We start from the raw sequence: 25,563 nt of genomic DNA, 5'->3' as shown, positions 1-25,563 counted from the left end.
CACAAAAATGGCATATGCGCTTTGTGTCTTGAGTTACATTTTGGGCAAATCCATGATTTTGTTAATGTTATTATTCCACCTGGACTCTCTAAAGCCCCATAACAAGATATAACATGGTATATACTCCCTCCGTCTCTAAATATTTGACGCCGTTGACTTTTTTAAACATGTTTGACCATATGCCTATTTAAAAAATTTAATTAATTATTAATTCTTTTTCTATCATTTGATTAATTGTTAAATATACTACTACTACTCAAGTTTTAAATAATATTCAGAAAAGTTTTTGAATAAGATGAACGGTCAAATATCTTTTAAAAAATCAACGGCTTGAAAATATTTTACCACGTAAGGGAAAACGAAAACCAGAACGTATCAAGGAACCATTACCTTCTTTTAAGATCAATGATATCATGTGGGAATATTGCTTTTCCATGTACTGCTAAACTTTTCTTTGAGAGGTGCACTTCTAAACTTGATGTACGCAATCATCTGATGGTGTGGGTACATGTACCATGTATGCATACTACTTTTTCATACCCGTAGAAAAGTGGAGTAATACAGATGCCTTTCTCATTTTCTTTTCTTTTCCTTTTGTCCTCAGAAGAGAGAGACAAGAACTACCCCCGGTTATGGAATCCGTGTCTCCGCCGGCCCATGTATTCTTTTGGGCCCGAGCCTGCAGTTATTTCGCTCGCCCCACGCGTTGGACCACCAAAACCACCCACACAAACCAACCCGGAAAAAGAAAACGCCCCCGTCTATTTCCCTTCGGTTTTATACTTTTTCGCCCTAATTTCTTCTTCGCTTTGCTCGGGCGAAAAAAAAAAGAGAGAAAAAGGTGGGAAAAATATAATTCGTGAGGCGCCGGAACACGTCCACTTCGTCGGCGGCGACCACCCCGGAGCATACCGGCGGCGAGGGGGAGGAGGAGAAAGCTCCCCGAGGAGGAAGAAGGCCGAAGCTGCCTCAGGTCGCCGGAACCCTAGGATTCCCCGGCGGAGGTGGAGGCGCGGAGAGGGGGCGTCCTCCAGATGCGGCCGTCCGGGATTTGAATGGGGGGCAGATCTCCGGGGCGAAGGAGGCTTCTAGAAGCGGGCTGAGTTGAAAACCTAGGGTTAGGTTTGGTGGGGTTGGAGCTTTCGTGCTTGGTAACCGGGATGGGTCGGAGCTCGGGAGGTGGAGGAGGAGGAGGAGGAGGGGAAGGGGAGGGGTGTGGGGAGGCGGAAACCGGCATCACCGATTGCTCGCCGGGGATCATCGTGTGGGTGCGGCGACGGAACGGGTCATGGTGGCCAGGGAGGATACTCGGGCCCGACGAGCTCCCGGCGTCTCAGGTAATGTCGCCGAAGACAGGAACTCCGGTCAAGCTCCTCGGCCGTGAGGACGCAAGCGTGTGAGTTTCTCCCTTTTCCCTCAAATTTAATTATGTACTCTGTTACTTAGTTCTATAATTCATCTGCTCGGTTAGTGTCCCTTCACAATCGCTTGGTCAGGATTGAATGTTCTGTGGATTGGATTGGGAGTTGTTTGCTCAAGGAACAATTAGGGAATATATTTAGTTGGTTGCGGCTGCAAATACCATCAGAACAACAATGGAGTATTTAACAAGAGCCAACAACTTTTTGTTTCAGATGAATTCCCTCTATTCATGTTAAAGAAGTCACCTGTCAATTGCCTATACACTTGGAAAGCTAAACAATGTTAGACAATCTACCATCTAGAGGATATCATTCCTGAACCCAATATGGTGCTATTGATAAGCTGCCTCAATTGATGTGTTACACTCATTGTTACTTGTTCTGAGGTGTACATCTTGCTTGTTATATTGGAAGAATGAATTTAATTCACAGGGATATAATATTTTGCAATTTTTGAATATGAAATTATATGCACGTTCTTGTGATGTGAGAAGGTTAAATTCCTTTGTGGGATGCACATTTAATTTCTGGTTGCTAATTTTACTGAAGAATGAGAGTAGGTTATGATGTCTTGGGTTTTCATAAGTAGGGTGTAAATTTTTATAGTACAATAAACATGCGTGCTGCTCATTCTGTCATGTGGGATTGAAACAAGTGATGCTGGCAATTCAGGTGCAGACCAGCTTTTGGTTCTGTAGATTATTTTCTCAACTTAAATAGATCATATATTGTGATGATGTTTTGTATGGTGTTTTGTGGAGACATGTGAATACAATATTATGATGTTATCATGTGTTCAACAGAGCTTAAAAAATACTCACAAACTGGATTCTCGTGGTTATACAGTTTAAATAAGTTATAAGCATGTTTCAGATTTGCTATGATGTTTTTGCCTTACCATTTCTATTAAATGTACTGAGAAAGCCAATTTTGTAGGTGTTTGTTTTGTATTATGGAAGTTATAACAGAATGATATGAATAGCTTACGACATACGGATATATACTTATATTTCCTTAAGTTTATTACTGATTTAGTGTTTTGTCTTTTAGCTGCCACAATGGAATGAAATGTTGCTGAAAGAGAATCTCGAATATATTCAATGGAAATTAAAGTCTAAAGAAAAAAGTAGTTCATGCCCTGATTGGATTCTCCCATACCAGTCTGGAAATTGAAATGTTAACATGCATAAAATAAATTTGGCATTATTTAAGAATTCCAAGTTTGATTTTTTATGGGTATATTGGGTGCTGTGCTCTGATTGGATTTGCTAACTTTTGTGCTGACTCACTTTCTATATAAGTTACATTATTCAATATTGTCCTTAAGGATTTATTTTTTCTAGCTTGCCTGTGACTGTTGAAATGGAAGGGAGTCTTAACGTTATACTATATTTACTGCCCCAAATATCTAATCAGTTCTCCACCCACAAGACCACAACTAAACAGTAATGCCCATTGCCCATCATGTTGGAGAATGATGTTTTCTTTTATTTGAACACCCATTAACTTTCACTCGCCCATCATGTCAGTTGCGCTATTTGAACACCCATTAAAATTTCATATCTTGATCTCAAGCTACATTTTATTTCATTCATGGTGATAGCAAGAAATACCCAAGTATCTGGTGAATTGTCTGGCATTGATTTGGGTTTCTACAACACTTGCAGCTTGAACTTTGTTTATTTGCATTTAAATGTCTTGTGTAGTGATCCATTTCTTCATTTGTTTCCCTTCTTTTGCAGCGATTGGTATAACCTTGAGAAATCAAAGCGTGTCAAGGCATTCAGGTGTGGAGAGTTTGATGCTTGTATTGAGAAGGCATTGACTTCTCGAGGTACTCCTGTAAAGAGAAGAGAAAAATATGCTCGCAGAGAAGATGCTATTCTTCATGCTCTTGAATTGGAGAGAAAACAGCTTGCATCAAAATACCAGAATCAAGGCTTCAGGAGTGATGACATCTCTAGTGTCCCTTTTGCTGATATGAGGAGAGAGTTTGATAACTCTTCTACAGAATATTACTCAAGGAACAATACACAAAAACCTCAGTTTCCTTTAGGAAACTCAGCAAGTCAACAGTGCAAAGATCTCAGCAGTACTCGTTACAAAAGCAAAAAGAGTAAAAAAAGAAAAGGAGATAGCTCAAATCTCCCTGGGAAGACAAAAGGGCTTGAGCAGAACTTTCCGTATGCTGGTTCAAAAAGAGACTTTTCAGAATCTCTTGCTTTGGAAGGTGCAGAAAATACTCTCAGTAATCGGAACAATGGATCTTCTCATTTAGGACATATGCAAGCAGGACCAAATCTAGGAAGTGATGGAAAAAATACACCCCTCACAAAGAAAATATCAGAGGAAAGTGTTTTTGAAGAGTCTCTTGTCAAAAAACATGACAGATGTCGACCACTTGCTCAAGTTGTGCAGAGTAGTTTGAAATTGCCTCATTCCTTTCAGCGTGATGATGATTCTGGCCCTGTTTTAATTGAAGAAGGGAATGACCCTCTGACTACTATATATCAGGCCCAACAGGGCTGGTCGACATACATGCCTAATGATTCTGGAGAAACTAATAACCATGGAGATATACCTCCTACACAAATCACTTCAATGGGAGCACACTTTGAGACCGAAGGCTACCTCAAGCAGCCTGATTCGTTTTCTGCAGAGCAAAAAATTTCGGAGTTTGCTGAGAAGCAAAGATCTGATTCTTGTGAGAGGGAATGTTCAGAAACTGAGACAGAAGATGATGCTGAACTTTTGCAAAGTAGGTGCCTCCATTTATCCCTGCCTTTCCTTTAAATGTTTTATCCGCAGACACAAATACAACAACAGTTATGTGTTGAATATTGATTCCTAATTTTTTTAGAGGATAGATCAATTTGCATTGACTGGTTCTTTAAGAAAGCCAACATAATTGATTCCTAATCATACCATATAATTTCCTTATAGAATCAATTACTTTGTGGGTCATGTTCTATGCATGATGATAGGACTTCATTATTGAAAGAATTGTGTACAATAATGCTTTCTATCTTGCTGCACAGTTTCGTGTACTTCTTTTTTCATGTTTTACTCCAATCAGAAAAAATGAAATTGAGTGACACAGTTCTGAAAATACAATGTTGGCCTTTAATTTCTATCTGTAGAATATTTATGAATTCAAAATCACCTGGACAAATTTACATGTATTACTTTTCAATGCTCATTCTATACAAAGGTATCAAAAGCTAAAGTTTAACATGTTTGACTGCATGTCTCTCAAAACATGGCTCTTTGTTGACTGGAAACATGATATTCGATTCCAATGCTTTGCTTTTGTTGATACCTTGTGATAATATCATTGACAGGATATGCTAAGAGGCAATCCCCGGGGTCAGATGCATGCGATCCTTATTCCATTCAGGCTTCTAAAAAGTCAAGGCATGTGGATGGTGATGTTGCGGATGATATGGTGGCCTTCTCTACTGGTATTCCTCAACAAAATGTCTTAAAGGAGGAGGATGGTTCATCTGAGCTAGGTGTATCCCAGTGGCATATGAAAGGTAAACGCAACCAACGTAGTGCGTTGAAGAGGCCTATGGGTAAGACAGATGGAAATATATCGTTAGACAGATCTAATAGTTCACTGAAAGGGTCATTGTATAGGGTCAACGAAAGTAATCCGAATATGGAGAGTACTGGTGCATCCAGCCATCAGTATTTTGGTCGAAGTTTTTATCAGACCCAAGAGTTGGATTATGATTACGATAATGCAGATCTAACTAATAAAGCTAGGGGCCATGCAGAAGTTAGATATTATGGTAAAGACTACCCCCCATCTTTGACACCTACAAGGGATCTTGAACAGAGTTACACTTCTTTCAACAACACTGAAACTTATTGCAAGACTTCTCCACCAAATAAGAATGGAGATCAGATGTCTTCTCTTGGTAGGAAAGCATGCTTGGAAGGAGCTTCATTGTATCGACAAAATTATTCCTCCCAACTTGGTTACATGGGCCCAATGCTATTTAATGTTGACCTGAATGTACAGGCTGGCTATCAAGGGGAGCATGTTCCATTGGTTTCTTTGATGAGCAGACTGAATGGCAAAGCAATAGTTGGGCATCCTATCCAAATTGAAATACTTGAAGATGGTTCAACTGACCACCTTGTTTTGGCCAGTGATGATTTTCTGGAACATAGCACCTCTGCATCACCTGCTTGGCGTACAGGCAGAAGGACTGCTATGCCAAGAATTCCACGTTCTAATTCAACACGGGTGACCTTGGATGATGGTGACGATGAGGGCCTGTGGGATATGAATCCGCCCTTTAGTAGATCCTCCACCCCCTTCAATCAGCAGTTTAGGCTTTCAAAACGAAGCAACACCAGTTTTCGGAGCCCATTGTCACATAGATCTCAAAAGAAGCCCTCTAATTCCAAAAAAGGAAGCTCATCAAGTCAGAAAGTCAGAGCCCTTTCTTCCATTTCAATTGGAAAAAGGCATCACAGAGAAGGTCGTCAAGCAAAGCTGCACAATATTTTGGGTGATTTGATCAAACCAGAGGGAGCAATTCCACTTGTCACGTGTGTTCCTGCAAAGGTCGTCTTCAGTAGGATAATGGAAGCTGTTGGGAGGCCATCTCTTTCTATCGCTCACCGTGCCAGAGTGGCTAGTCCTGCCATACGGGATGCACAGCGTTAGCTTGCTATGGTTGGCATTGTTTGATCTGGTTCAGACTTTGCAACTTTTATATGTACATTCTCTGGCATTGCTGTGGCATAATGTTCATACATCAAACGTGCTCATCTCTGACTGCAGTGGATGACGTAAAGATTGAGAACCATTAGTTGTATTCCATTCCAAATGCCATATCTTGATTAGGCAATCTGATGGATACCTTCTCCGGAGAATAGCCAACCACCTCCCTGAAGTAGCTTGTTCGCAGAGCAATAAGAATGGTGACCACTACTTGGATTGGCTGTCTCCTGTACTGTAAAGTACTAACTTCAGCATTTTATACCATGTCTGTTTAGTTGAATTTTTACATACATAGCCAACAATCAATAGGTTGTCATGTATATTGCTACACCTATATTCAGATGTAGTAGTTATTTACTGTTTAGAGGAACCTGTTTCACCTTTATGTTCAGAAGCACATATTTAGGTAGTTGATGTAACATATCAGAACAGGTACACCAAATGATGTAAACAGTCTATCTTCGCTGTTAACCGTCGTATCACAGTATATGTCAATAACCAGATTTGGTAGTTCTGAAAACTTCTACAGTGTGTTATATATGGCATTCTTTGTGTCAAGAACAGATCTAGGATTGTGATATACTTCGCATACATCTTCATACATTTACATTACCAAAGTTATTATTTGACTGCTTGTTCTACTGCAGTACATAATCAGCTCTCCATTTCGTGGATACTTTTTAGAGAGCCAATTTATGTCCTGTATTTTAGCATTGAATGTTGATCACGTATATGAGAAAACTGAATCACTTTTTTGCTACTCACTGAACCATATTTGCTCTCCTTCCATGTCCTGTGTTGGCGTTGATCTGTATTTTAGCATTCATCAGATAAACAAGAAGACGAGCACACACGAGCATGCCCTGTGACCTGTCTATGAGCATTGAATCATTTCAATTGATCACATGTAAATGAGCAAATTACTCTGCTAATTAACTATTCAGCAATCAGCTGGAACCTGTCAGAAGAACACCATCACAGATTCACAGTTTTCAGGATTATTACTAAAAAAAATATCATATGTGCTAATATTGATAAAGTTTAAGATCTACGGAGTAGCAACTTAATTTCATTGGAGATATATAAAATTGATAAATAACTTGAGAAACTGATATAGTGCTTTTTCAAGCTATCCCCTATGGCCCTATCCCCCTCTCTCCTCCTCCGGCCCACACACCATTGCCGCATCATCCACCACCGCCTCCTCAGCCGCAGGTGAAAGCGGCCGCCATCCCAGCCCCAGCCCCCCTCCCCCCCCCCCTCTCTCTCTCTCTCCTCGCCATCGCCGCCGAGAGGGGCTTATTCGATGCCGGATGGGGGAGCGCCGGGCGCCGGCCAGGCGGGCGGGGTCGGAGGCGACGAGGGAGCGGGTAATCAATCTCCCTACGGCCCTGAACTGCAGGTGGTTGGCGGGCTCCGCCTCCCGCGAGTTGAGGCCGATGAGGTGACGTGCAGAAGCTGTGGCCGTGCTGGAGTTGCTGTGTCTGACGCTGACGGCAAGGTAAGGATAGTTCAGTCTATACAAAAAGACAATTAGCCCGCGTATAAGATGGAAAATTTAGCGCTCGATGCTTCGATTGGTAGGCAGCCTTGAGATTGTAAACAGATGGCCATTGTCTGTTGTGTCAGCTAGTAAAATTTAGTTAAGACTTAAGCTTATTCATGTTTTCATCAGTCTGAAACCAAACATTTCTGTTTAACGTCAACCCGGCTGTTTTCGCCCGGTCAAAAAATATGATATATTCATATTCATTGTGAGCCCATGCACCTGGGGAAGAGAGTGCTTGCGATCATATGTCTCCATCTTAGCTGAAAGATGCTTGCAGCAAGTCTACCGTTGAGTCAAGGGCAATATGACAACAACAGTAAAAGGGATAAGCCAGAAAAATTGCTTGTTAGCTTTTTCCTGCCATTCCTTGCACCTTCCCCTTGAATATTTTGAGTAACGTGCCCAAGTGGTTCCTCAGGTTGTGAGCCTGTGACCTATTTAACCTCCGATTTCCAGTCCATTCTCCTCCATGATCCAAACTTTCCATCCTAGTTGATAGCAGTATTGCCATGGTCTATTTTTTCTTGTTAAAGACTAATGGCAAAGATGATGCTTTACCTTCTTCTCCTGCCATTGCTCCTCCTCACATGCATCTTTGCATCTTATGTTCATTCGATGGAATCAAGCACCTCCAAGTGCTCCAATATTCCCATCCCTTATCCCTTTGGTATTCTTGGTGGGAACCCTGCCCCAGCCCAAGGGTTTGAGATCACATGTGCCTCATCTGGCCCGATGGTACGCATTAACAATATCATGTTTGGGATTCTTAACATCTCGTTGCTGGATGGTTTTGTAAGCATCTTGGCCAGTGCCACTTCTCAGCAGTGCAAAAGGAATTCTAGCTTCAGCCTTGAGGGGACCAATTTCACGTTCTCAGATACAAGAAACAAATTTACAGCTCTGGGTTGTGATATGGTAGCCATGCTATTGAACGGTAGCAGCGGGTATAGCGGTGGCTGTGCTTCTTTTTGCTCCACCAAAAGCAATATAATTGATGGTATGTGCTCTGGCGTGGCTTGCTGCCAAGCACCAGTACCGAAGGGGTTAAAGAAGCTTGAGTTGGAGTTCACTAACATAACTGGGCAGCTCAGCAGGCCCAAGGAGGTCAATAATACTCCAACATGTGGCGAGGCTTTCATCGTGGAGCAGAACTCCTATGTTTTCTCTAGTGTTGATCTGAGCAACACTAACAGGAACAATCCTCAATACCGCCCTGTTGTTCTTGAGTGGTCCATTGATGGTGGCTACTGTGAGGAGGCGAACCGCTTCATGTCATATGCCTGCAAGGAGAACTCCTACTGCTATAACTCATCAAATGGAATTGGATACCGCTGCAATTGCTCCCTTGGGTTTCAGGGGAACCCTTACTTGCAAGGGCCCGATGGATGCCAAGGTAACGAATACATTCATGCTAGTTACCTCAGCTTATGTTTCTTGAATTTAGTAGTCAGCAAGAATAGCTCATGCCTGATTTCGTCTGGTTTCATGTGATTTTTTTATAAGATATTGATGAATGCACCATTAAGAGGCCATGCACGCATAAGTGCATCAACACGAAAGGGAGTTTCTACTGCATGTGCCCAGCAGGGATGAGAGGTGATGGCTTGAAGGAGGGCAGTGGCTGCAATGGAATTGGCACACTGTTGATTGGAATAGGCAAGTTTCTGAAGCCCTGTATCACTGCCTTGCCATGTGAATGATGTAATCATTCAATTTGAAGGCTTGAGTTGATTAATGCTGCATCCAGTAGAGATCCCTGAATTTTCTGTGTCTGTGCAGTTACTGGACTAGCTCTGCTACTGCTTCTCCTTGTTCTCATATTCTGGACCCATTGGCTTGTTAAGAAGAGAAAACTTGCGAAGATAAGACAGAGATACTTTATGCAGAATGGTGGAATGTTGCTGAAGCAGAAGATGTTTTCTCAAGGTGCACCACTGCGGATATTTACTTCTAGTGAACTTGAGAAAGCAACCAACAGCTTCAGTGATGACAATATCATTGGTCGAGGTGGATTTGGGATCGTGTACAAAGGTATATTATCCAATCAAATGGTTGTGGCAATCAAGAAGGCGCAGCGAGTTGATCAGAACCAAATGGAACAATTCATAAACGAGTTGGTCATTCTTTCACAAGTGAACCACAAGAATGTGGTCCAGCTATTAGGCTGTTGTCTTGAGACAGAACTTCCCTTGTTAGTTTATGAATTCATCACCAATGGGGCCCTTTTTTCTCATCTTCAAAATACATCTGTCCTGATTTCATGGGAGGACCGCCTAAGGATTGCAGTTGAAACTGCATCAGCACTTGCATACTTACACTTAGCTACAAAGGAACCAATTATTCACAGGGATGTCAAGTCATCAAACATACTCCTTGACGAGAACTTCACTGCAAAGGTGTCTGATTTTGGTGCCTCGAGGCCAATACCACACAACCAGACCCATGTGACAACTTTAGTGCAGGGGACATTGGGGTACATGGACCCTGAATATTTCCAAACAAGCCAGCTAACTGAGAAGAGTGATGTATACAGTTTTGGGGTGGTTCTTATCGAGCTATTGACAAGACAGAAACCTATATCTGATGGTAGGACAGATGATGTGAGAAATCTAGCATGTCATTTTAGTATGTTATTCTATCAGAACCAGTTGTTGGAAATTGTAGATTCTCAAGTAGCTGAGGAAGCTGGCACGAAACATGTTAAAACCGTTGCACAATTGGCTTTACGATGCTTAAGGTCGAGAGGTGAAGAGAGGCCAAGGATGATAGAGGTGGCAATTGAACTTGAAGCTCTGAGAAGGCTGATGAAACAACACTTGGTCCTGCAGACCGAAGAAGACCCTCTGCTCTGCGAATCAGGTCAGCATGCAGATGTAAACATCGAAGCATCCTCCGAGTTTGAGCCTTGATAACATTACCAAGGAGGAGGAAAGCATGGACACCATTCTACTCCCATTCAGGGCCCTCTCATGTTAGTCCTCCCAGCACAAATGGTTTTCCCTTAGTTATTATAACTCAGTCCCCAGTTTCATGACAATGATTTTCTGTGTTGCTCTGAGCTGCCAATCATGTAGAAACCCAGAGACGGGTATACTAGGAATAATTGGAGAGTGTTGTCGAACTCCAATGTCTGTTCAACTATTTCTCAGAAAGAAATATCTGATCCTTTCAGAAGTCAATTTGGTCTTAACATGGTGGTTAAAGTAATTCATTTGGAATGTACCAAACTTTATAAAGAAATGATAGGTTAGTTTCCCAATGTGCACTCCACTAGTTGTACGGTTGTACCTGTTCCAAGGTAGCACGAGGTAAATCGATTTTGCTTGCCTTTGGATTCCATTAGCCGATGGGCAAACCGCGAACCAGATAATGACAACCGATTTTTCTTTCCTTTGATTCTATTAGCTGATGAGCAAACTCCAAACCGGATAATGACAACCTAACCCTATGGGGTTTCCGGTTGACAAAATGGCATTTGCAATTTGGCTCATGGGCACTAACCTGCTATTTCCACAAGCATGATGACTAGCAGGCTAGGTGAGAGAGTGAAGTTGGTAAGGCTTGGCTCAAAACAAATTAAGGTTCACTTTATTAATTATTGAATTAAATATATTTTTTTAAAAAATCCATTGTATTGCAGGATGTGGTAAAATGTCAACTGATGCATCTGATTATAACATTATAATAAGAAAATTACTAAAGAAAAAAAAAGCGAAGAACATCATCATATTTCCATATGAGAAGAAGTTAGCATTTCACAGGATTGGGATCAGATGTAGTCCCAACTACATCTGCACGTTAGGGACTGCACAAGATCTTGTCCATTCAATTTCTCAATGGAAGGTCTAGATTAAATGCTACAGTAGGCTTCCTATAATATTTTTTTGCTGTATTTTCTGCATGAACAGTGTCTTATCAAATTTGGGCTTTTGAATTTGCATTCTACAGCTATAGTATGACTGCTTAAGTTGCAATCATACTAAGGACTGCACAGGAACCAAATCCCATTTCACCCTGCACGCTGTAATGTGTACTTTCTTCCGAAGAATGAAGGCCGGAAGTTCGGCCTTTTGCATCACTTTGTACACTCTCTTGCTCTTTCTGATAGTTTGCTCCTTGGCAAATGACTCTTGCTCATAGCTGGCCGCTTTTCTCCCTTCAGATTTAAGTATTATATTACATTGTTGACGCGTGTTGCATGGTCCTTCCAAAGGCCTTGTTTGCGCCATTTCTTTCAATTTGTAGTCGTTGTCGTCTCTGTTGTAGAATACGTCCAGGCAATTCCGTTTAGTGAACGAAAGCAGTGCCTGATGTTGATGAAGCAACCACCGCTAGCGCTAGAATAGATGCCTAGACGTCCAAATTGGCCATTTTGCTGGGTGTAAATACCGAGGTTGCGTGCCCTTCGCACTGTGTTGTCCTGCTAAGAGCACCCGTAATGGTAAAGTAAGGTGCTCTCTATAAAACATATATATCTCAACAATAAACTAGATTAATAGTAAACCACCTCAATAGTATGTCTACATAGGTATCTACAGCTCTCTAATACATTGCCTCGTTTTTCTTTATAGACTATCTCTAGATTAGTAGATAACTTTGCTCTCTTTTCATTTAATCTCTTTCAAGTAGAAAGTTTTTTTATAGACTATCTTCAGATTAGTAGATAATTTTACTCTCTCTTCATTTAATCTCTTCTAAGTAGAAAAATATGCTCATATAGTATCTAGATAACCGTCCGGAGTTGGTAGCGAATGGAATTCCCGGCCCCTGGACTTCTTTCTGCACACCTATTGCTTTCTCGTCATTTGATCGATGGGCGCATTACAGCTTGCGCACGGCGAGCTGGCTGCGACCAGCACGCAGCTGCATCCTCTGCTACGCATGTGCTCTTCAGGGCTTTTTGCTCGGAAGAAAGGCTTGATTTCGTCGTGGGCGCGTGGGTGGGTCTGTTAGTTAGGACATCGCGCGCGCGCAGGCGCATCTATGGTTCAACACCCGTGTGACGTGATCTGATCACACGCGACCGTCAGCACCGAGCGCATGACAACGAGTGTTGCGACGGACACGTCGTACGTACATCTCGGCTCGCGCGCACCTCACGAGTCGATCGGTTCGGGCCTCGGCCTGTTGCCCTGTTCGGTGTGGATTTTAACCGTGCGGCGCCGTGCGCCCGCGCGGGCCGCGAGCAGAGGCCACCGCTGCTGGGTTGACGGATACGGAAGAGCGCGAAAACCATGCGCTGTTACGGCCACGAGTTACTGTCGGCAGAGGCCGCCGTGGACGGTGCGTCGGTGCCTCTCTTCCACAGAATGTAAACCGTGTGTGAGATGCACAAGATCGTTGGTTGACGGGGAAATGAATCGGGTCAAGTGTGGCTTGCGGCCTGCAATCGGTTTTACTCCACGACGACGACGGTGCTTACAAGTTATAGGCATGGATATCGCAATATCATATACTTCATCCGTTGCATATTAATAAGTCGTTTTGATTTTTTTAAGATTTTTATAAAGAAAAATATAGCAATATTTTTAATACAAAATAAATATATTATCAAAATAAATTCAATGTTACATTTGATCGAACATAGAGAATTTTAAAAAAAAATCAAAGCGGGAGTAGATACCAGCTTGCTACTGCCAGGGAAAAGTTTCTAAAATAACTAATCACTCTCTCATATGTTTCCTTTGAATAACAATTCGACTCAACCACAAGTTATATCACGCCCTCCCATTAGGAACAAATCAGTCCACGTTTATTCCGTATAACATACGACAAAATGGTGTTGACTAAAGGAAGAAAATCGCGCTGTGCTCCTCCGATAGGGGTATATGAAGACGCTCAGTCGCATGACTTGATCCTTGTAACTTTGCAGCAGGTTTAGTTCCTCGTTCTGATAAACAAGCACACATGGTTTCCTCCATGGTCCTTGCACAGTTGCTTCTCCTCTGCTTGTTATCGCTTTCCTCGAGCAGTTCTTCCCAGATCAGCCCACTCAAGTGCCCCAATAGCTCCGTTGATATCCCATTTCCTTTCAAAATTGCCACCAACTCAAGCTTAACGTCAACTCCAGGCTTTGCGATATCATGTCGTCAAACAGGCCCAATGATTTTGCTCGGTGGTAACTACAGCGTCCTCAGCATCTCCCTGCTCGAGGGATACGTACGTGTGACTGGCCAGACCGTATACTCCTCCCAGTGCCATAACAATAGCCAGGGAATCATCGACCTCACTGCCACAAACTACATGTTCTCCCACACGCAAAACAAGTTCACCGCCGTTGGCTGTGATGCCATGGCAATGATAAGAAACAGCAGCGATGTTGTCGGTAACACCAACAGCACGGTGATGAGCAGATACAGCGGGGGGTGCGTGTCGTTCTGCGCATCAAATGGAAGCATCATCAGCGGCGAATGCTCCGGTGTGGGCTGCTGCCAGTCGTCAGTGCCCAAGGGGCTCAACAAGCTGGACTTGGAGTTCACCAGCATACGGGACCAGCTGATGCCACCCACGAGTGCCGTCGGTAGCGGCAGCACACGGTGCAGCAAGGCGTTCATCGCGGAGCAGGACTCGTATGTGTTCTCTAGGCATGACCTATACAAGGACTTGGGGAATCTGCCGATGGTGCTCGACTGGTATATACAGGGTGGCAACTGCAAGGAGGCAAGCCGCAGTCGTCAAACCTACATGTGCAAGGAGAACAGTTATTGCTATGAGGTGGAAGATGGAGCTGGATATCGCTGCAATTGCTCTGGAGGTTACACTGGCAACCCGTACATTGGATGTGTTGGTGAGAAATCCTCAATTCATGTGTTTGGTTGCCAATATAGTATTACTGGCTAGCATGCCTTATTCTAATATCCTTTTTTGCTTTGTTTCCTACTTTTGACTACAAGATATCGACGAATGCAACGACGGGAATAACTATCCATGCACCCACAAGTGCATCAACATAGCTGGTGGTTACAATTGTACATGCCCAATGGGCATGACAGGAGATGGCAAGAAGCAAGGCATTGGGTGTAAAAGAGATACAACAATGTTGTCTACTGTAGGCAAGTCTCTTGCAATCTTTAATATTATTCTCTCTTTTTCGAAATTTTATCAACCAGAACAAACAATTGATTACTACATGAAGTAGTAGTAACTTCAAGATTCAAATACCCATTTCAGGTGGAAGCCTTGGTTTGATGGCTGTTCTCATTGTTCTTGGCTTTTGGACTTACTGGATAGTGAAGAAGAGGAGGCTTGCAAAGCAGAAACAACGATACTTCTTGCAAAATGGTGGTTTGTTATTGCAGCAGCAGATATTCACCCACCAAGCACCTGCAAGGATATTCACCACCAGTGAGCTCGAAGATGCAACAAACAACTTCAGCGATGACCGTATTGTTGGTCGAGGTGGATATGGTACAGTGTATAAAGGGATACTATCTGATCAAACCATTGTGGCTATCAAGAAGTCAAAGCTTGTGGATCAGAGCCAAATGGAGCAATTTATCAACGAGTTGATAGTTCTTTCACAGATTGATCACAAAAATGTGGTCAAGATATTGGGCTGTTGTCTTGAGACTGAAGTGCCCTTACTGGTTTATGAATTTATATCGAATGGAGCTCTGTTCCACCAACTTCATAATACAAATTTGGTACCAATTTCATGGGAGCATCGTCTTAGGATAGCAACTGAAACTGCATCAGCTCTTGCAAATCTTCACTTAGCAAGAAAGGTGCCAATCATCCATCGTGATGTCAAGTCTGCCAATATACTGATTGATGAGAACTACACCGCGAAGGTATCAGACTTTGGCGCTTCAAGGCTAGTCCCTTCCAATCAGACACATGTAACAACCTTAGTCCAAGGAACATTAGGATACTTGGACCCTGAGTACTTTTACACAAGCCAACTAACTGACAAGAGCGATGTATATAGCTTCGGTGTGGTTCTTGTTGAGCTATTAACTAGACAAAAACCGATATCTTATCATAGGCAAGAGGAAGGGATAAATCTAGCTTCACATTTCACGGCGCTTGCCCAGCAGAACCGACTACAGGAGATTGTGGACTGCGTCGTGGTGAAGGAAGCTGGAATGAGGCATGTTAATGTGGTGTCGCATTTGATTCTGAAGTGTTTGAAGCTTAAAGGGGAAGAGAGGCCAAGGATGGTAGAAGTAGCAATTGAACTTGAAGCGCTCAGAAGGTTAATGAAACAACACCTGTCCCTGAAAAGTGAAAAGGCTTTGAGAGAGCTTATGGAGCAGCAATCTGCTGAAGATTGCCAAGAGATGCAGTTGCTTCAAGAGGAGAGCGGCCAGGAAAAAATGAGTAACATTGAGCCGCTGAAGTTGTACCACAGGGACAGTGCCTCGGATAAATGCATGGAGAGCAGTCCACTTCTATCAATGGACCTCCCATGGTAGTGTACAATATATCAACTGAGGTGGTGTTTGAATCTCCTGAAAATGAAAACAAAGATAAAAATTAAGTGTTTTATGCAAAATGAGGTGTTAATAACGTGTGATTAATTAAGTTTTAATTATTACAAACTTGAAAAATGGATTAATCTTATATTTTAGAACAACTTTCATATAGAAAGTTTTCGTACGAAACACACCGTTTAACAGTTTGAAAAGTATGCCACTTTTATCTAAAAGTTTATCTAGTTTTTGTTGTTTATGTAAACCATGGTTCTCTACATCGGCATGCCAAAATTCCCTCAAAATTTTTAGTTGAAATTCTATTGCCTTTTTCTCTTTAGTCTTTATCATGATAGTGCATGCGGGTTCGGAAATGGTCGTGAAAATTTCCAATTGATCGAGTGCCGTTTTCGTATAAAGGGTACCGTTTCTTACTGTTATCTTTTTAGGTATATATAATTTTTTTTAATTTCTCGACACTAAATAATTTAGATCAATCAAAGTGTCGTTTCCAAAAGATGCTACTGACTTCGATCACCCCTGCTTCCGAGATTAGTTGGGCCACTCCGTGTTCCTCGCAATCCCATCAGACCATCACAGGCCGGGCGTTTGCTGCAATCCCATTATGGCCCAACAATAAACTATGTGTTGCACGTTCCTCGCGCTCCAGTTCCGGCCCAACTAGAACAGATCGCGCAGACAATCCATCGAACGGCTGGAAATATAGCGGGACGCCTCCTGTCCGACTTTTTTCTTTCTCCTTGTCCCCGGCGCCGCCGCCGTCGCACCAAAACGCACCAGAACGCGAGTGGAAGTGATGGATTCGACCATCGGGGCTCGAGGACACTTTGCCTCTGGTTACCAGAGCGGAGCAGCCGACTAGCCGAGCAGTCCAAGCAAGCCGTGCTCATCGGGGTAAGTTAAAGCATGAGGTATAGAACACTTTGGCCCTCCTTTAAATTCCATGGGAAATACAGGTAAACCTACAGCTCTACTGGTTGACGAGAGCAGTTAGCACTTGCCATTTGGCTCATGCCTCCATGGTCTCATGGGCACTTGACTCAACTAATTCCACATTCATGATGGTTAGGGTAGAGACGATGAAGGAATTGAAAATCTACAAAATCCCTCTAAGTTGGTAACTGAAGCATCTGATTTTAATATTACAACGGGAACATCATCTTTCCAAATGAGAAGCAGATAGTATTTCAGATGGCAAGCTGTACTGGGTAGTACTAGTTTCGTCTGAAGACTGCAGGCTGGAAATTGGCCTTGCCTCACTATGTACACTCTCTTGTTCATTGATTATCTGTATTGACTCATCACTTCTGATGATTTGCTCCTCGTCAAACGACTCTCTTAGCCCATGTAGAACTGAAGCCACTTCCCTCATAACTGGTCGTTCTTCTCCCTTAACATTTAAGCATCTGGCTGAGAGCTGTGCAACAGCGTATATCTGCTCTTCACCTGCTTCTACCAAAATCTGTGGCTCTATCTCCTGTAGTAGACGCCTTTCATTAAGCAAGATCACAATATACATAGCTAAGTTACAGGACTCCTCCGGCCTACCTACAGAAATAGGCTTTTGTCTTGTCAACAGCTCTGCAAGAACTACTCCAAAGCTATAGACGTCACTCTTCTCTGTGAGCTGGCTAGTTTGGAAATATTCAGGATCAAGGTAGCCAATTGTTCCTTGAATTAGAGTTGTTACATGAGTATGATCAGATGGGACTGATCTTGATGCACCGAAGTCTGCTATTTTAGCCACGAAGTTCTCATCCAACAATATGTTGCTTGATTTAATGTCTCTGTGAATGATTGGTGTAGAAGATGTAGAGTGGAGATAGGCAAGTGCACCTGCTGTTTCTTCAGCTATCCTTAAGCAATCTTCCCATGTTAAAGTCCTCTTGTTGTGGATGTGTTGGAAGAGTGTTCCATTAGGAATGAACTCATAAACCAACAACGGAACTTTTGTCTCTAAACAGCATCCCAAAAGCTTGACAACATTTGGGTGATCAATCTGTGATAAGATGGTAATCTCATTGACAAATTGCTCCACATGGCTTTCATCAAACAAAATAGACTTCTTTATGGCAATCGTAGTCCTATTCGGAAGGATTCCTTTGTAAACAGTGCCATTTGCACCTCGGCCAAGGATTCGGCCATCACTATAATTGTCAGTGGCATTCTTAAGTTCTTCTGCACTAAATATCTTTGCTGATGACTCCTCACCTTGAGAAGTGATCATCAAAAATCTTTGCTGCAGTAGCAACCCTCCATTTTTCCTGAATAACTCAGCTCTCTTTCTTGCCACCTTTCTTTTCTTCATTGTCCAGTAGTAGCACAGCAATGTTGTAGCCAGCGTGACCGTCAGTGCAAGACCTACACCTGCAGACATTGTATGAGAATATCCACAACTTGTGTTAATTTTCTTCCTTAACCGATCTCTTGTGGAAGTAAAAGAAAATGTAAAAGTTTTCCTTTAAAAAAAAGAAAATGTAAAAGTGCGAGCCATATTAGGATTCTATGACCGATTGTGCATGGTGCCGGTTTATTTATGAGTTCCGACTTCAATTCTTTCGTGCAAAAACAATACTATTGAGGTATTTTTTACAGCCCTAACACATTATTTCATGTTTATCGTCATTAGCTATGTCTAATCTAGTTTTGCTAGCTCAATTGTATCATTAATCATGAATGCAGTCAATACACTGGTCATATCTATACGATGTTTCATCATTCATGTTAATAATGATGTAATCATTAACGGCTATATATTATGGATCAGCAGTTCTGCAATGGAGATATTTTTTATATATCAATTGCATTAATAGCAGAGGAATGAGAAATAAAAATAAAAGAGAGAATGAATTATCTGATGAAGAATGCTGGGTGTTGAGTATGTTACCCAAAGCAGTATCTAAAGGAAAGTGCCTTTTGCAGCCACTTCCCTTCTTCCTGCCATCGCCATTTCTGCCTTCCGGGCAAGCACACGAAGTTACTCCTTGTTCATCCTTGCAGTACTCTGGGTACATGCAAGGGTTCCTTTCTGGGTGAGCACACACATCTAGACCTAATAATAAGTAAATATAATAGTAAATTGCATGCAATTAAGTTTTTCCAAATGAAAGATGATGTAGTCTGCTGGTGGTTTAGAGGGTGTTTAGATTTAGGGGTGTAAAGTTTTGGCGTGTCACATCAGGTATTATATAGGGTGTCGCATGGGGTGTTTTGGCACTAATAAAAAAACTAATTACAGTATCCGTCAGTAAACTGCGAGACGAATTTATTAGACCTAATTAATCCGTTATTAGCACATATTTACTGTAGCACCACATTGTCAAATCATGTAGCAATTAGGCTTAAAAGATTCGTCTCGCAAAGTAGTTGCAATCTTTACAATTAGTTATTTTTTAGTCTATATTTATTACTTCATGCAGGTGTTCAAACGTTCGATGTGATAGGATATAAAATTTTAAGGTGGGATCTAAACAGACCCTTAATTTTCATTGTTGAAAAGAATATCTCGAAGTCGTTCCGATTAATGTTTCATTTAACGAATAGATTGTTTCCATTCGTTAAACTAAACAGAAATTTGAACAGTGGAAACTTTGTTCTTTCCTTATTAGAAAGACTGCACTTAAATTACTCTTCTGTGCTGTGAAGAAACTGCACTCTGCTTTATCGTACCTTGCGGTTGGTTTGAGGGAGAATGCTCTACTGTTATTGGTCAGATTCTTCGCATTACTAGGGTCCTATTTGGCCCTCCAGAATCTCGTTATTTAAGAGTATTAAACATAGATTACTGACAAAAACCATTTCATAACCCTAGACTATTTTGCGAGACGAATCTAACGAGATATATTAATCCATGATTTGTTATAATGATGCTACAGTAATCAGCTGTTAATCATAGATTAATATACATCATTAGATTCATCTAAGGGTTATGGAATCGGTTTTATCGGTAATCTACGTTTAATAATTCTAAATAGTAAGATTCCAGAGGACTATTTAATAGTTCGGAGGATCCAAACAAGGCCTAGGAGTAGAACATACTCCCTCCGTCCTAAATATTACGTACAGCCATATTGAAGTACTTAAATAGTACAGCTAAGAACTTACTATATTCCAGCCATAGAAGATGCACACAATGTCTTTGTAGCGTGTCAAGAGAAAGAAATATATCCTTTTATATTGACATTTTTAGGTAAAAGGGGAGCAAAAGAACCGAACAGTTTTCAAAACTAATCTTATATACTCCTAATACCTTTAACTTCTGGCACAAGGGGACTGAATCAATTATTTCCTCCGTTTTCATCCTTGACTCTTTTTTTTTATGTTACAAGATGATCTGGCTTTTTTTTCTTGATCAATTTTTCTTAAGTTTAATCAAATTTATAAAATAATTAGCAACATTCACGACACCAAATTAGTTTTAATAAATCTAACATTGAATGCACTTTTGATAGTACTATGTTTGTTTTGTGTTAAAAATGTTGGTATATCAAACTAAAAAAAAGCGGAGGGAGTAGTACCTATATATATGCGAATGAGAATTGTGATGGGTGATGCAACGGTGATTAATAGGATTTTGTTCGGTCCAAAAATACGTGACATGTTACCAGATGGCGGAAGGGAGTCAATACTGCAGCCTGTCCCAGCCCTGTAACCATCGCCAACCGTGTTCTTGGGGCAAGAGCAAGTAAAGCCTCCATCAGTGTTTGTACAGGTTGCATCTCTGCTGCAGTTGTTGTTATTCATATCCCGGCATTCGTTGATATCTTCATAAATAGTGCGAAGCTTCATTCAGAAAGCAGAAAAAAACATAGTTCTATTCATAGCCAGCAGGTAATCGAGCGAGCTCCCAAATTATCTGTTTTTTCACAGGCTAAATCACAAGTTCTTGAAGTGAAAATGAACAACAGCGAGCTCCCTAATCATATCTGTCTTTAAAACGTACTGTACTAGCCTGTCTGTTGTCGATGAAAGTACTTACCTGAGCACCCGTTTTGCTCGTACGGGTTCCCCTCGTACCCTTCATTGCATCTGCAGATGTAGCTCGTTCCGTTGTACACGTCGTTGCACGTGCTCATGCTGCCACACGGGTACTGTGACGCGGAGTTCTGCTCGCAGTTGCCCGGAATCGCCCAATCCAAGAACATCTTGCGGTAACCGAGCGGCACCAGCGCTTCTTTCAGTGCCATATTCCGGCCATCACCGGCGCTAGTGAAGACTTGCTCGTCTTTGTCGAGGAAGAAGACGGCACTGCAGGTGCTGGCCTCGACATTCCCCGACGGCTTTAACGTCAGGTTGAATTCCTGCGCGCCATCCATCTGCATCTCGGTCGTGCAGCAGGCCTTATCGGCGCATGAGCCGTTGAAGATGGTGTCGGAGCTTCCGTCGTTGCACCAGGTGTCGCAGCTCGTGGGTGTCCCGTCCCCACCACCCGACGAGCTCGTGAAGTTAGCGAAGAACCTGTAGTTGCAGCCGGTGGCGACGAGTTTATTGCGCCTGGAGAAGGTGAAGGGCGTGGCCTGCAAGCTCGTCGGAGCCGGAGCCGGATCGACTCTGGTGATCGGCTTGATCTGCTTCGGCCTCCTGCTGCGGTCGTAGCACACCTGTTGGATGGGCCCTGCACGTATGGTGATGAAGTGTTCCGGCACCGACACCTTGTCGATTTTGTAGATATGCTCGCCGATCCGGAGCATGGCCTCGTTGTTTCGCCCGCATGTTACCATGAACCCGGGGACAGAGGTTGCTCCGCTCCTTTCCTCGCGGAAGGGAAAGGGGACATCCTTGCACGTCAGGTTCTGGGAGAGCGCGACGTGGGGCATCGCCGAGAGGATGGCGAGCGCGAGCGCGAGCGCCAGTGGGCCGAGAGGCCATGAAGCCACAGCAGCCGCCTCTGTGGCGGCTGGAATGCTTGCTCGCCTGCACACCATGTCGCCTATGCTCAACTGTACTTCTCTGTGGTGCATGCACGGGAGCGAGAGGTGATAGGGCCCGAGAGGACCGGGGTGGAGTGGGTCAATGGGTCGTCTTTATCATAGGAGTCGTGCTAATTTTCTTGTAGATTGTTTTGGAGATTAATAACCTGGAATTTTTATGTAAAAAGACTTGGGCCTTACGAGCCTCTAACAAGAAAGGTAGGGGAAAAAAACTTGACGCTTATGAGTTGCTTTAGCTCGATCGGCCTTAATTACAAAGAGCTCTAGACAAGCTCAAGCCTAAAACAATCTCACAAGCCTAGCCATTGAGCTGAAGTTCAAAGTAGTTAGGGGCTATCTATTTTTAATGGCACTGATTTTTTTCTTCTGCGTACATTTTTTTCTTTGTCTAGCCGAGTTCAAAGTTATACAAGGTCTCATATATACGTATTATGATATTAACGATTTTGCTATATACTGTATTTATCAACAAATTTTCTTATAAAAATTTAACAGATGTAAATTTAATATAATTATAATGTAATTATATTGTAACTTGCATGTAACTACAATATAACTTTCACACAATTTTGAACAGTCAAATTTTCTTGAAAATTCGTGCAAGCGAGGAAGAAAAGAATCATAATGTGTGCCCATGTGAGTAGATTCAGTCCTACGACCTCCGTTTCACGGAAATACCATTTTATTGAGGGATTTTTTGAGTTAAGTTATGTTGTATTTACATGCAAATAGGTTGTAATGTAATTACATCATGGAAAATATGTAGTGAAAACCGCATATGTAGTGGAAATCTGAAAATTACCATTGGATAAAAATAGACGTCTAAGACTTGTCCATTTCATCAATAGTAAAATTTTTACTTATGATTGAATTTGTGAGTAAATTTTTTTTACTCTTATTGGCGTGGACAAATCTCATACGTTTATTTTTGGATCCAACAATTGTTTTCATATATTTTCCCCTTACATTATGGTTGTTCTATAATTATATTTGTTAAATTTTTGTGTTAAAATTTGACAAGAAATGCGTAGATAGTCCTGATATGAATTCCTTGTGACGGTTCTTTTTAAAGGAACCTACCAACCGAAATTAAGACTTAGACTTAACAATGATACTTGTATTTATGGCTATTTTTTATTAGTAGACACCGATCAACATCTAGACGCGTATGGTGATTTCGTCAATCTCAAAATACATCGTCCTAGTTTTTTTGAAGGTGCTAATTAATAGAAGTAGGCTATGCACCGTTAATAATAATAATAATAATAATAATAATAATAATAATAATAATAATTATTATTATTATTATTATTATTATTATTATTATTATTATTATCATTATTATTATTATTATTATTATTATTATTATTATTATTATACACATATAAATATGGGTCAGTGTGCGCGTTGAATTACAACTTACAAGCACGTTCGTGACTTCGTGCAATTTTGCAACTTTAACGGAACATAAAAGGTACTAGCATCATTGGCAGTTTATTTGGCACTCGGAAGGAACGTACGAAATACCATAAAGTATATCACAAATCGGTCATGAAGATAAGGCCCTCAACTCGAAAAAAAGTAAGATGAAGATAGGTGCTGGTCAATTGCTGGTCGAAGTCGATGATAACCCCAGCTGGACTTATTATGCAAACCACTAAAAGATGGCACTTGCCATTGGAACATTCGATGTCGTTGATAGGCTCACTGCGGTTGAAATCGCCACGGAAATCGTTGATACGTATGCCCTCGATACGACAGCTGCCGTTCGGAGAAGGTCTGCTTGACGGGACTCCCAACATGTGAAGAAGATATTGCACGGTCCTTTCGGAAGCTATGATTCCCCCTTCTTTCAATTTCCGGTCGTTGTGATCCTCTCGTAAAAGTTGCGAGGCTTGAGCAGTTGCATCCTATTGGCATGTATCTACGAAATTAGTAAACACCGGTATCCCGTCGCCACGGTATCCAAGCGACCAAGCCGTCCGCCTCATCCCTGTCCAATCTGCTCTCCGTCCAACTCACTTGCTAGTCTTTGAAATGATAAGGGCATCAGCGATGTAGAAATACAGAGAGTCTTAAGTCCCGTAAGGAGTTCACATACATTGTGGGAATACTTTTAATAGGAGCCACTTGAATGAGCTACCATTACATCTAAGGACCAGGCGACCAGCTATAAGCAATAAAAAATTTGCTCATCTATTTGTTGATGAAAAACACGAGGCCTGAGAGATCTGCTTAAATCTAGTGCAGGTCCAAAGCTCACCTTCGGGTGTGTTAGCGTGCCAGTTAATTTGATCCTGCAATCAACAAGAAATGGGGACAAAGAGACCGCAGTTAAATCTATAAATGATAGCTGATCGGCTAAGTGCCGATGACATATCATTTATCTTTGAGCCGATGTCATATGTGAATCGATCGGCGGTCGTAAATAGACAATGAAGAACTAAATCTATTCGATCGGCTGTAGATATTAACAATATATAATTCTTATATCGATATATACTTAAATCAAGTGATTGGGATAGATCGGTCGACATGCCGAGACAGTATAAATTACTTAGATCGAAATATATATTAATAACAGGACTATATATGTTTATAGAATAACCGATCAGATAGATCTAGCATGTATCGGCTAATACTCCGATACTACTCTATATCAAGATATCAAAACAAGTATAATATATCAAACAAAAGCCTAATATACTTAAGTGCAATAAGATCTTGACATAAAGGGCGGATTTAACATGTCAATGAAGCATATAGAGCGAATATAGTTAAATCAGATAAGATCGGCTGAAACTCCGATACTACTAATCGGCAACCAGAAGGCAGGCTAGAGATTGATATTCTAAGCACAACTTAATAGATCAAACTCAACTGATGCAGGACTAAGTATGAAAAGAAGAACAATATCTAGACAATCAAGCCACTGGAAGTTTCATAGAGTGGTAGATATCTTACATAATCTAAATCAACGTCAAAATCTAATTTGATCGGCTGTCCTCCATTAACAGATGTTAGCCGATTGTAGATTAGATAGCGATATTGCTAGAGATTATGTAAGATATATGATAACTCGACGAATTACATAAACAAGATTAGAGTATCATAAAGATGGAAGCACTAATCCCGAGAACACAAGCCGTCATAACAAGTTTTACCTCTTGTTGAAGATCGAAACCGATGCAGCTCAACCCGAAAGCAAGAACTCGTCGAAATAAAACTAAAGCAAAAAGGTGGCGATGCGCCGAAATTGTATTGAACGTGTGTGTTAAAAATTACATAGGGCTCGGGGTCTATTTATACCCGAGAATTACAAGATATGTCCATACCGGACACGACCATTATCTCTAACAAACTCTAAGATACCATAAGTCTTTGCGGCAGACTTTTGCCCAAACATATCTCTAAGGAAATTACATAAAACATCCTAATTAATAGATACAATTGCCTTCTTAGGACTCTATCCATGTGCGGCAATCATCTTGAA

At 41.6% G+C, this 25,563-nt stretch overlaps 4 protein-coding genes and 1 long non-coding RNA gene across 6 annotated transcripts; 4 read left to right on the top strand and 1 right to left on the bottom strand.

Moving 5' to 3' along the window:
• The first annotated feature begins 773 nt into the window (after window positions 1-773).
• LOC9272272 (uncharacterized protein At1g51745) lies at window positions 774-6,679 on the top strand. Its single transcript, XM_015780278.3, has 3 exons — window positions 774-1,396; window positions 3,164-4,179; window positions 4,763-6,679. The coding sequence occupies exons 1-3, from the start codon at window positions 1,161-1,163 to the stop codon at window positions 6,100-6,102; spliced, it is 2,592 nt and encodes an 863-aa protein (XP_015635764.2). The 5' UTR covers window positions 774-1,160; the 3' UTR covers window positions 6,103-6,679.
• Window positions 6,680-7,305: 626 nt separating this feature from the next.
• Window positions 7,306-11,098, top strand: LOC4336863 (wall-associated receptor kinase 5). The gene is made up of 3 exons (XM_015780279.3): window positions 7,306-9,101; window positions 9,212-9,364; window positions 9,488-11,098. Exons 1-3 carry the CDS (start codon window positions 8,246-8,248, stop codon window positions 10,615-10,617), a joined length of 2,139 nt encoding a protein of 712 aa, XP_015635765.1. The 5' UTR covers window positions 7,306-8,245; the 3' UTR covers window positions 10,618-11,098.
• A 2,470-nt stretch (window positions 11,099-13,568) lies between these two features.
• LOC4336862 (wall-associated receptor kinase 17) lies at window positions 13,569-16,202 on the top strand. Its single transcript, XM_015778896.3, has 3 exons — window positions 13,569-14,495; window positions 14,602-14,760; window positions 14,879-16,202. Exons 1-3 carry the CDS (start codon window positions 13,616-13,618, stop codon window positions 16,120-16,122), a joined length of 2,283 nt encoding a protein of 760 aa, XP_015634382.1. The 5' UTR covers window positions 13,569-13,615; the 3' UTR covers window positions 16,123-16,202.
• A 690-nt stretch (window positions 16,203-16,892) lies between these two features.
• LOC136356252 (uncharacterized) lies at window positions 16,893-17,470 on the top strand. Its single transcript, XR_010740907.1, has 2 exons — window positions 16,893-17,034; window positions 17,210-17,470. It is a non-coding gene; the product is annotated as an uncharacterized lncRNA (long non-coding RNA).
• On the bottom strand, window positions 17,226-22,146 carry LOC4336861 (wall-associated receptor kinase 17). 2 transcript variants are annotated; one of them, XM_026025017.2, is made up of 4 exons: window positions 21,119-22,146; window positions 20,745-20,903; window positions 19,028-19,144; window positions 17,226-18,507 (listed from the first exon to the last, which is right to left on the bottom strand). In XM_026025017.2, the coding sequence occupies exons 1-4, from the start codon at window positions 22,098-22,100 to the stop codon at window positions 17,297-17,299; spliced, it is 2,469 nt and encodes an 822-aa protein (XP_025880802.1). In that variant the 5' UTR covers window positions 22,101-22,146; the 3' UTR covers window positions 17,226-17,296. The 2 variants fall into 2 exon arrangements, with proteins under 2 accessions (XP_025880802.1, XP_015637240.1); XM_015781754.3 differs by having other exon boundaries at window positions 19,028-19,192; window positions 21,119-22,145.
• Between the last annotated feature and the right edge of the window lie 3,417 nt (window positions 22,147-25,563).

The sequence above is a fragment of the Oryza sativa genome, chromosome 4 (assembly GCF_034140825.1).
Source record: "Oryza sativa Japonica Group chromosome 4, ASM3414082v1".
NCBI classification, from domain to species: domain Eukaryota; kingdom Viridiplantae; phylum Streptophyta; class Magnoliopsida; order Poales; family Poaceae; genus Oryza; species Oryza sativa.
Note: the sequence above shows the minus strand (reverse complement) of the source record. Positions and strands in the feature narration are given on the sequence as shown.

Coding starts and splice junctions, on each gene's coding strand:
- LOC4336863 (XM_015780279.3), top strand. CDS start 8,246: ATGGCAAAGATGATGCTTTACCTTCTTCTCCTGCCATTGCTCCTCCTC. Junction 9,102..9,211: donor AGGGCCCGATGGATGCCAAG/GTAACGAATACA, acceptor TTTTTTTATAAG/ATATTGATGAATGCACCATT. Junction 9,365..9,487: donor CACACTGTTGATTGGAATAG/GCAAGTTTCTGA, acceptor GTGTCTGTGCAG/TTACTGGACTAGCTCTGCTA.
- LOC4336861 (XM_015781754.3), bottom strand. CDS start 22,100: ATGCACCACAGAGAAGTACAGTTGAGCATAGGCGACATGGTGTGCAGG. Junction 20,904..21,118: donor CGAGCAAAACGGGTGCTCAG/GTAAGTACTTTC, acceptor CTATTTATGAAG/ATATCAACGAATGCCGGGAT. Junction 18,508..19,027: donor TCCTTTAGATACTGCTTTGG/GTAACATACTCA, acceptor CAATGTCTGCAG/GTGTAGGTCTTGCACTGACG.
- LOC4336862 (XM_015778896.3), top strand. CDS start 13,616: ATGGTTTCCTCCATGGTCCTTGCACAGTTGCTTCTCCTCTGCTTGTTA. Junction 14,496..14,601: donor CCCGTACATTGGATGTGTTG/GTGAGAAATCCT, acceptor TTTGACTACAAG/ATATCGACGAATGCAACGAC. Junction 14,761..14,878: donor AACAATGTTGTCTACTGTAG/GCAAGTCTCTTG, acceptor TACCCATTTCAG/GTGGAAGCCTTGGTTTGATG.
- LOC9272272 (XM_015780278.3), top strand. CDS start 1,161: ATGGGTCGGAGCTCGGGAGGTGGAGGAGGAGGAGGAGGAGGGGAAGGG. Junction 1,397..3,163: donor GGCCGTGAGGACGCAAGCGT/GTGAGTTTCTCC, acceptor CTTCTTTTGCAG/CGATTGGTATAACCTTGAGA. Junction 4,180..4,762: donor TGATGCTGAACTTTTGCAAA/GTAGGTGCCTCC, acceptor TATCATTGACAG/GATATGCTAAGAGGCAATCC.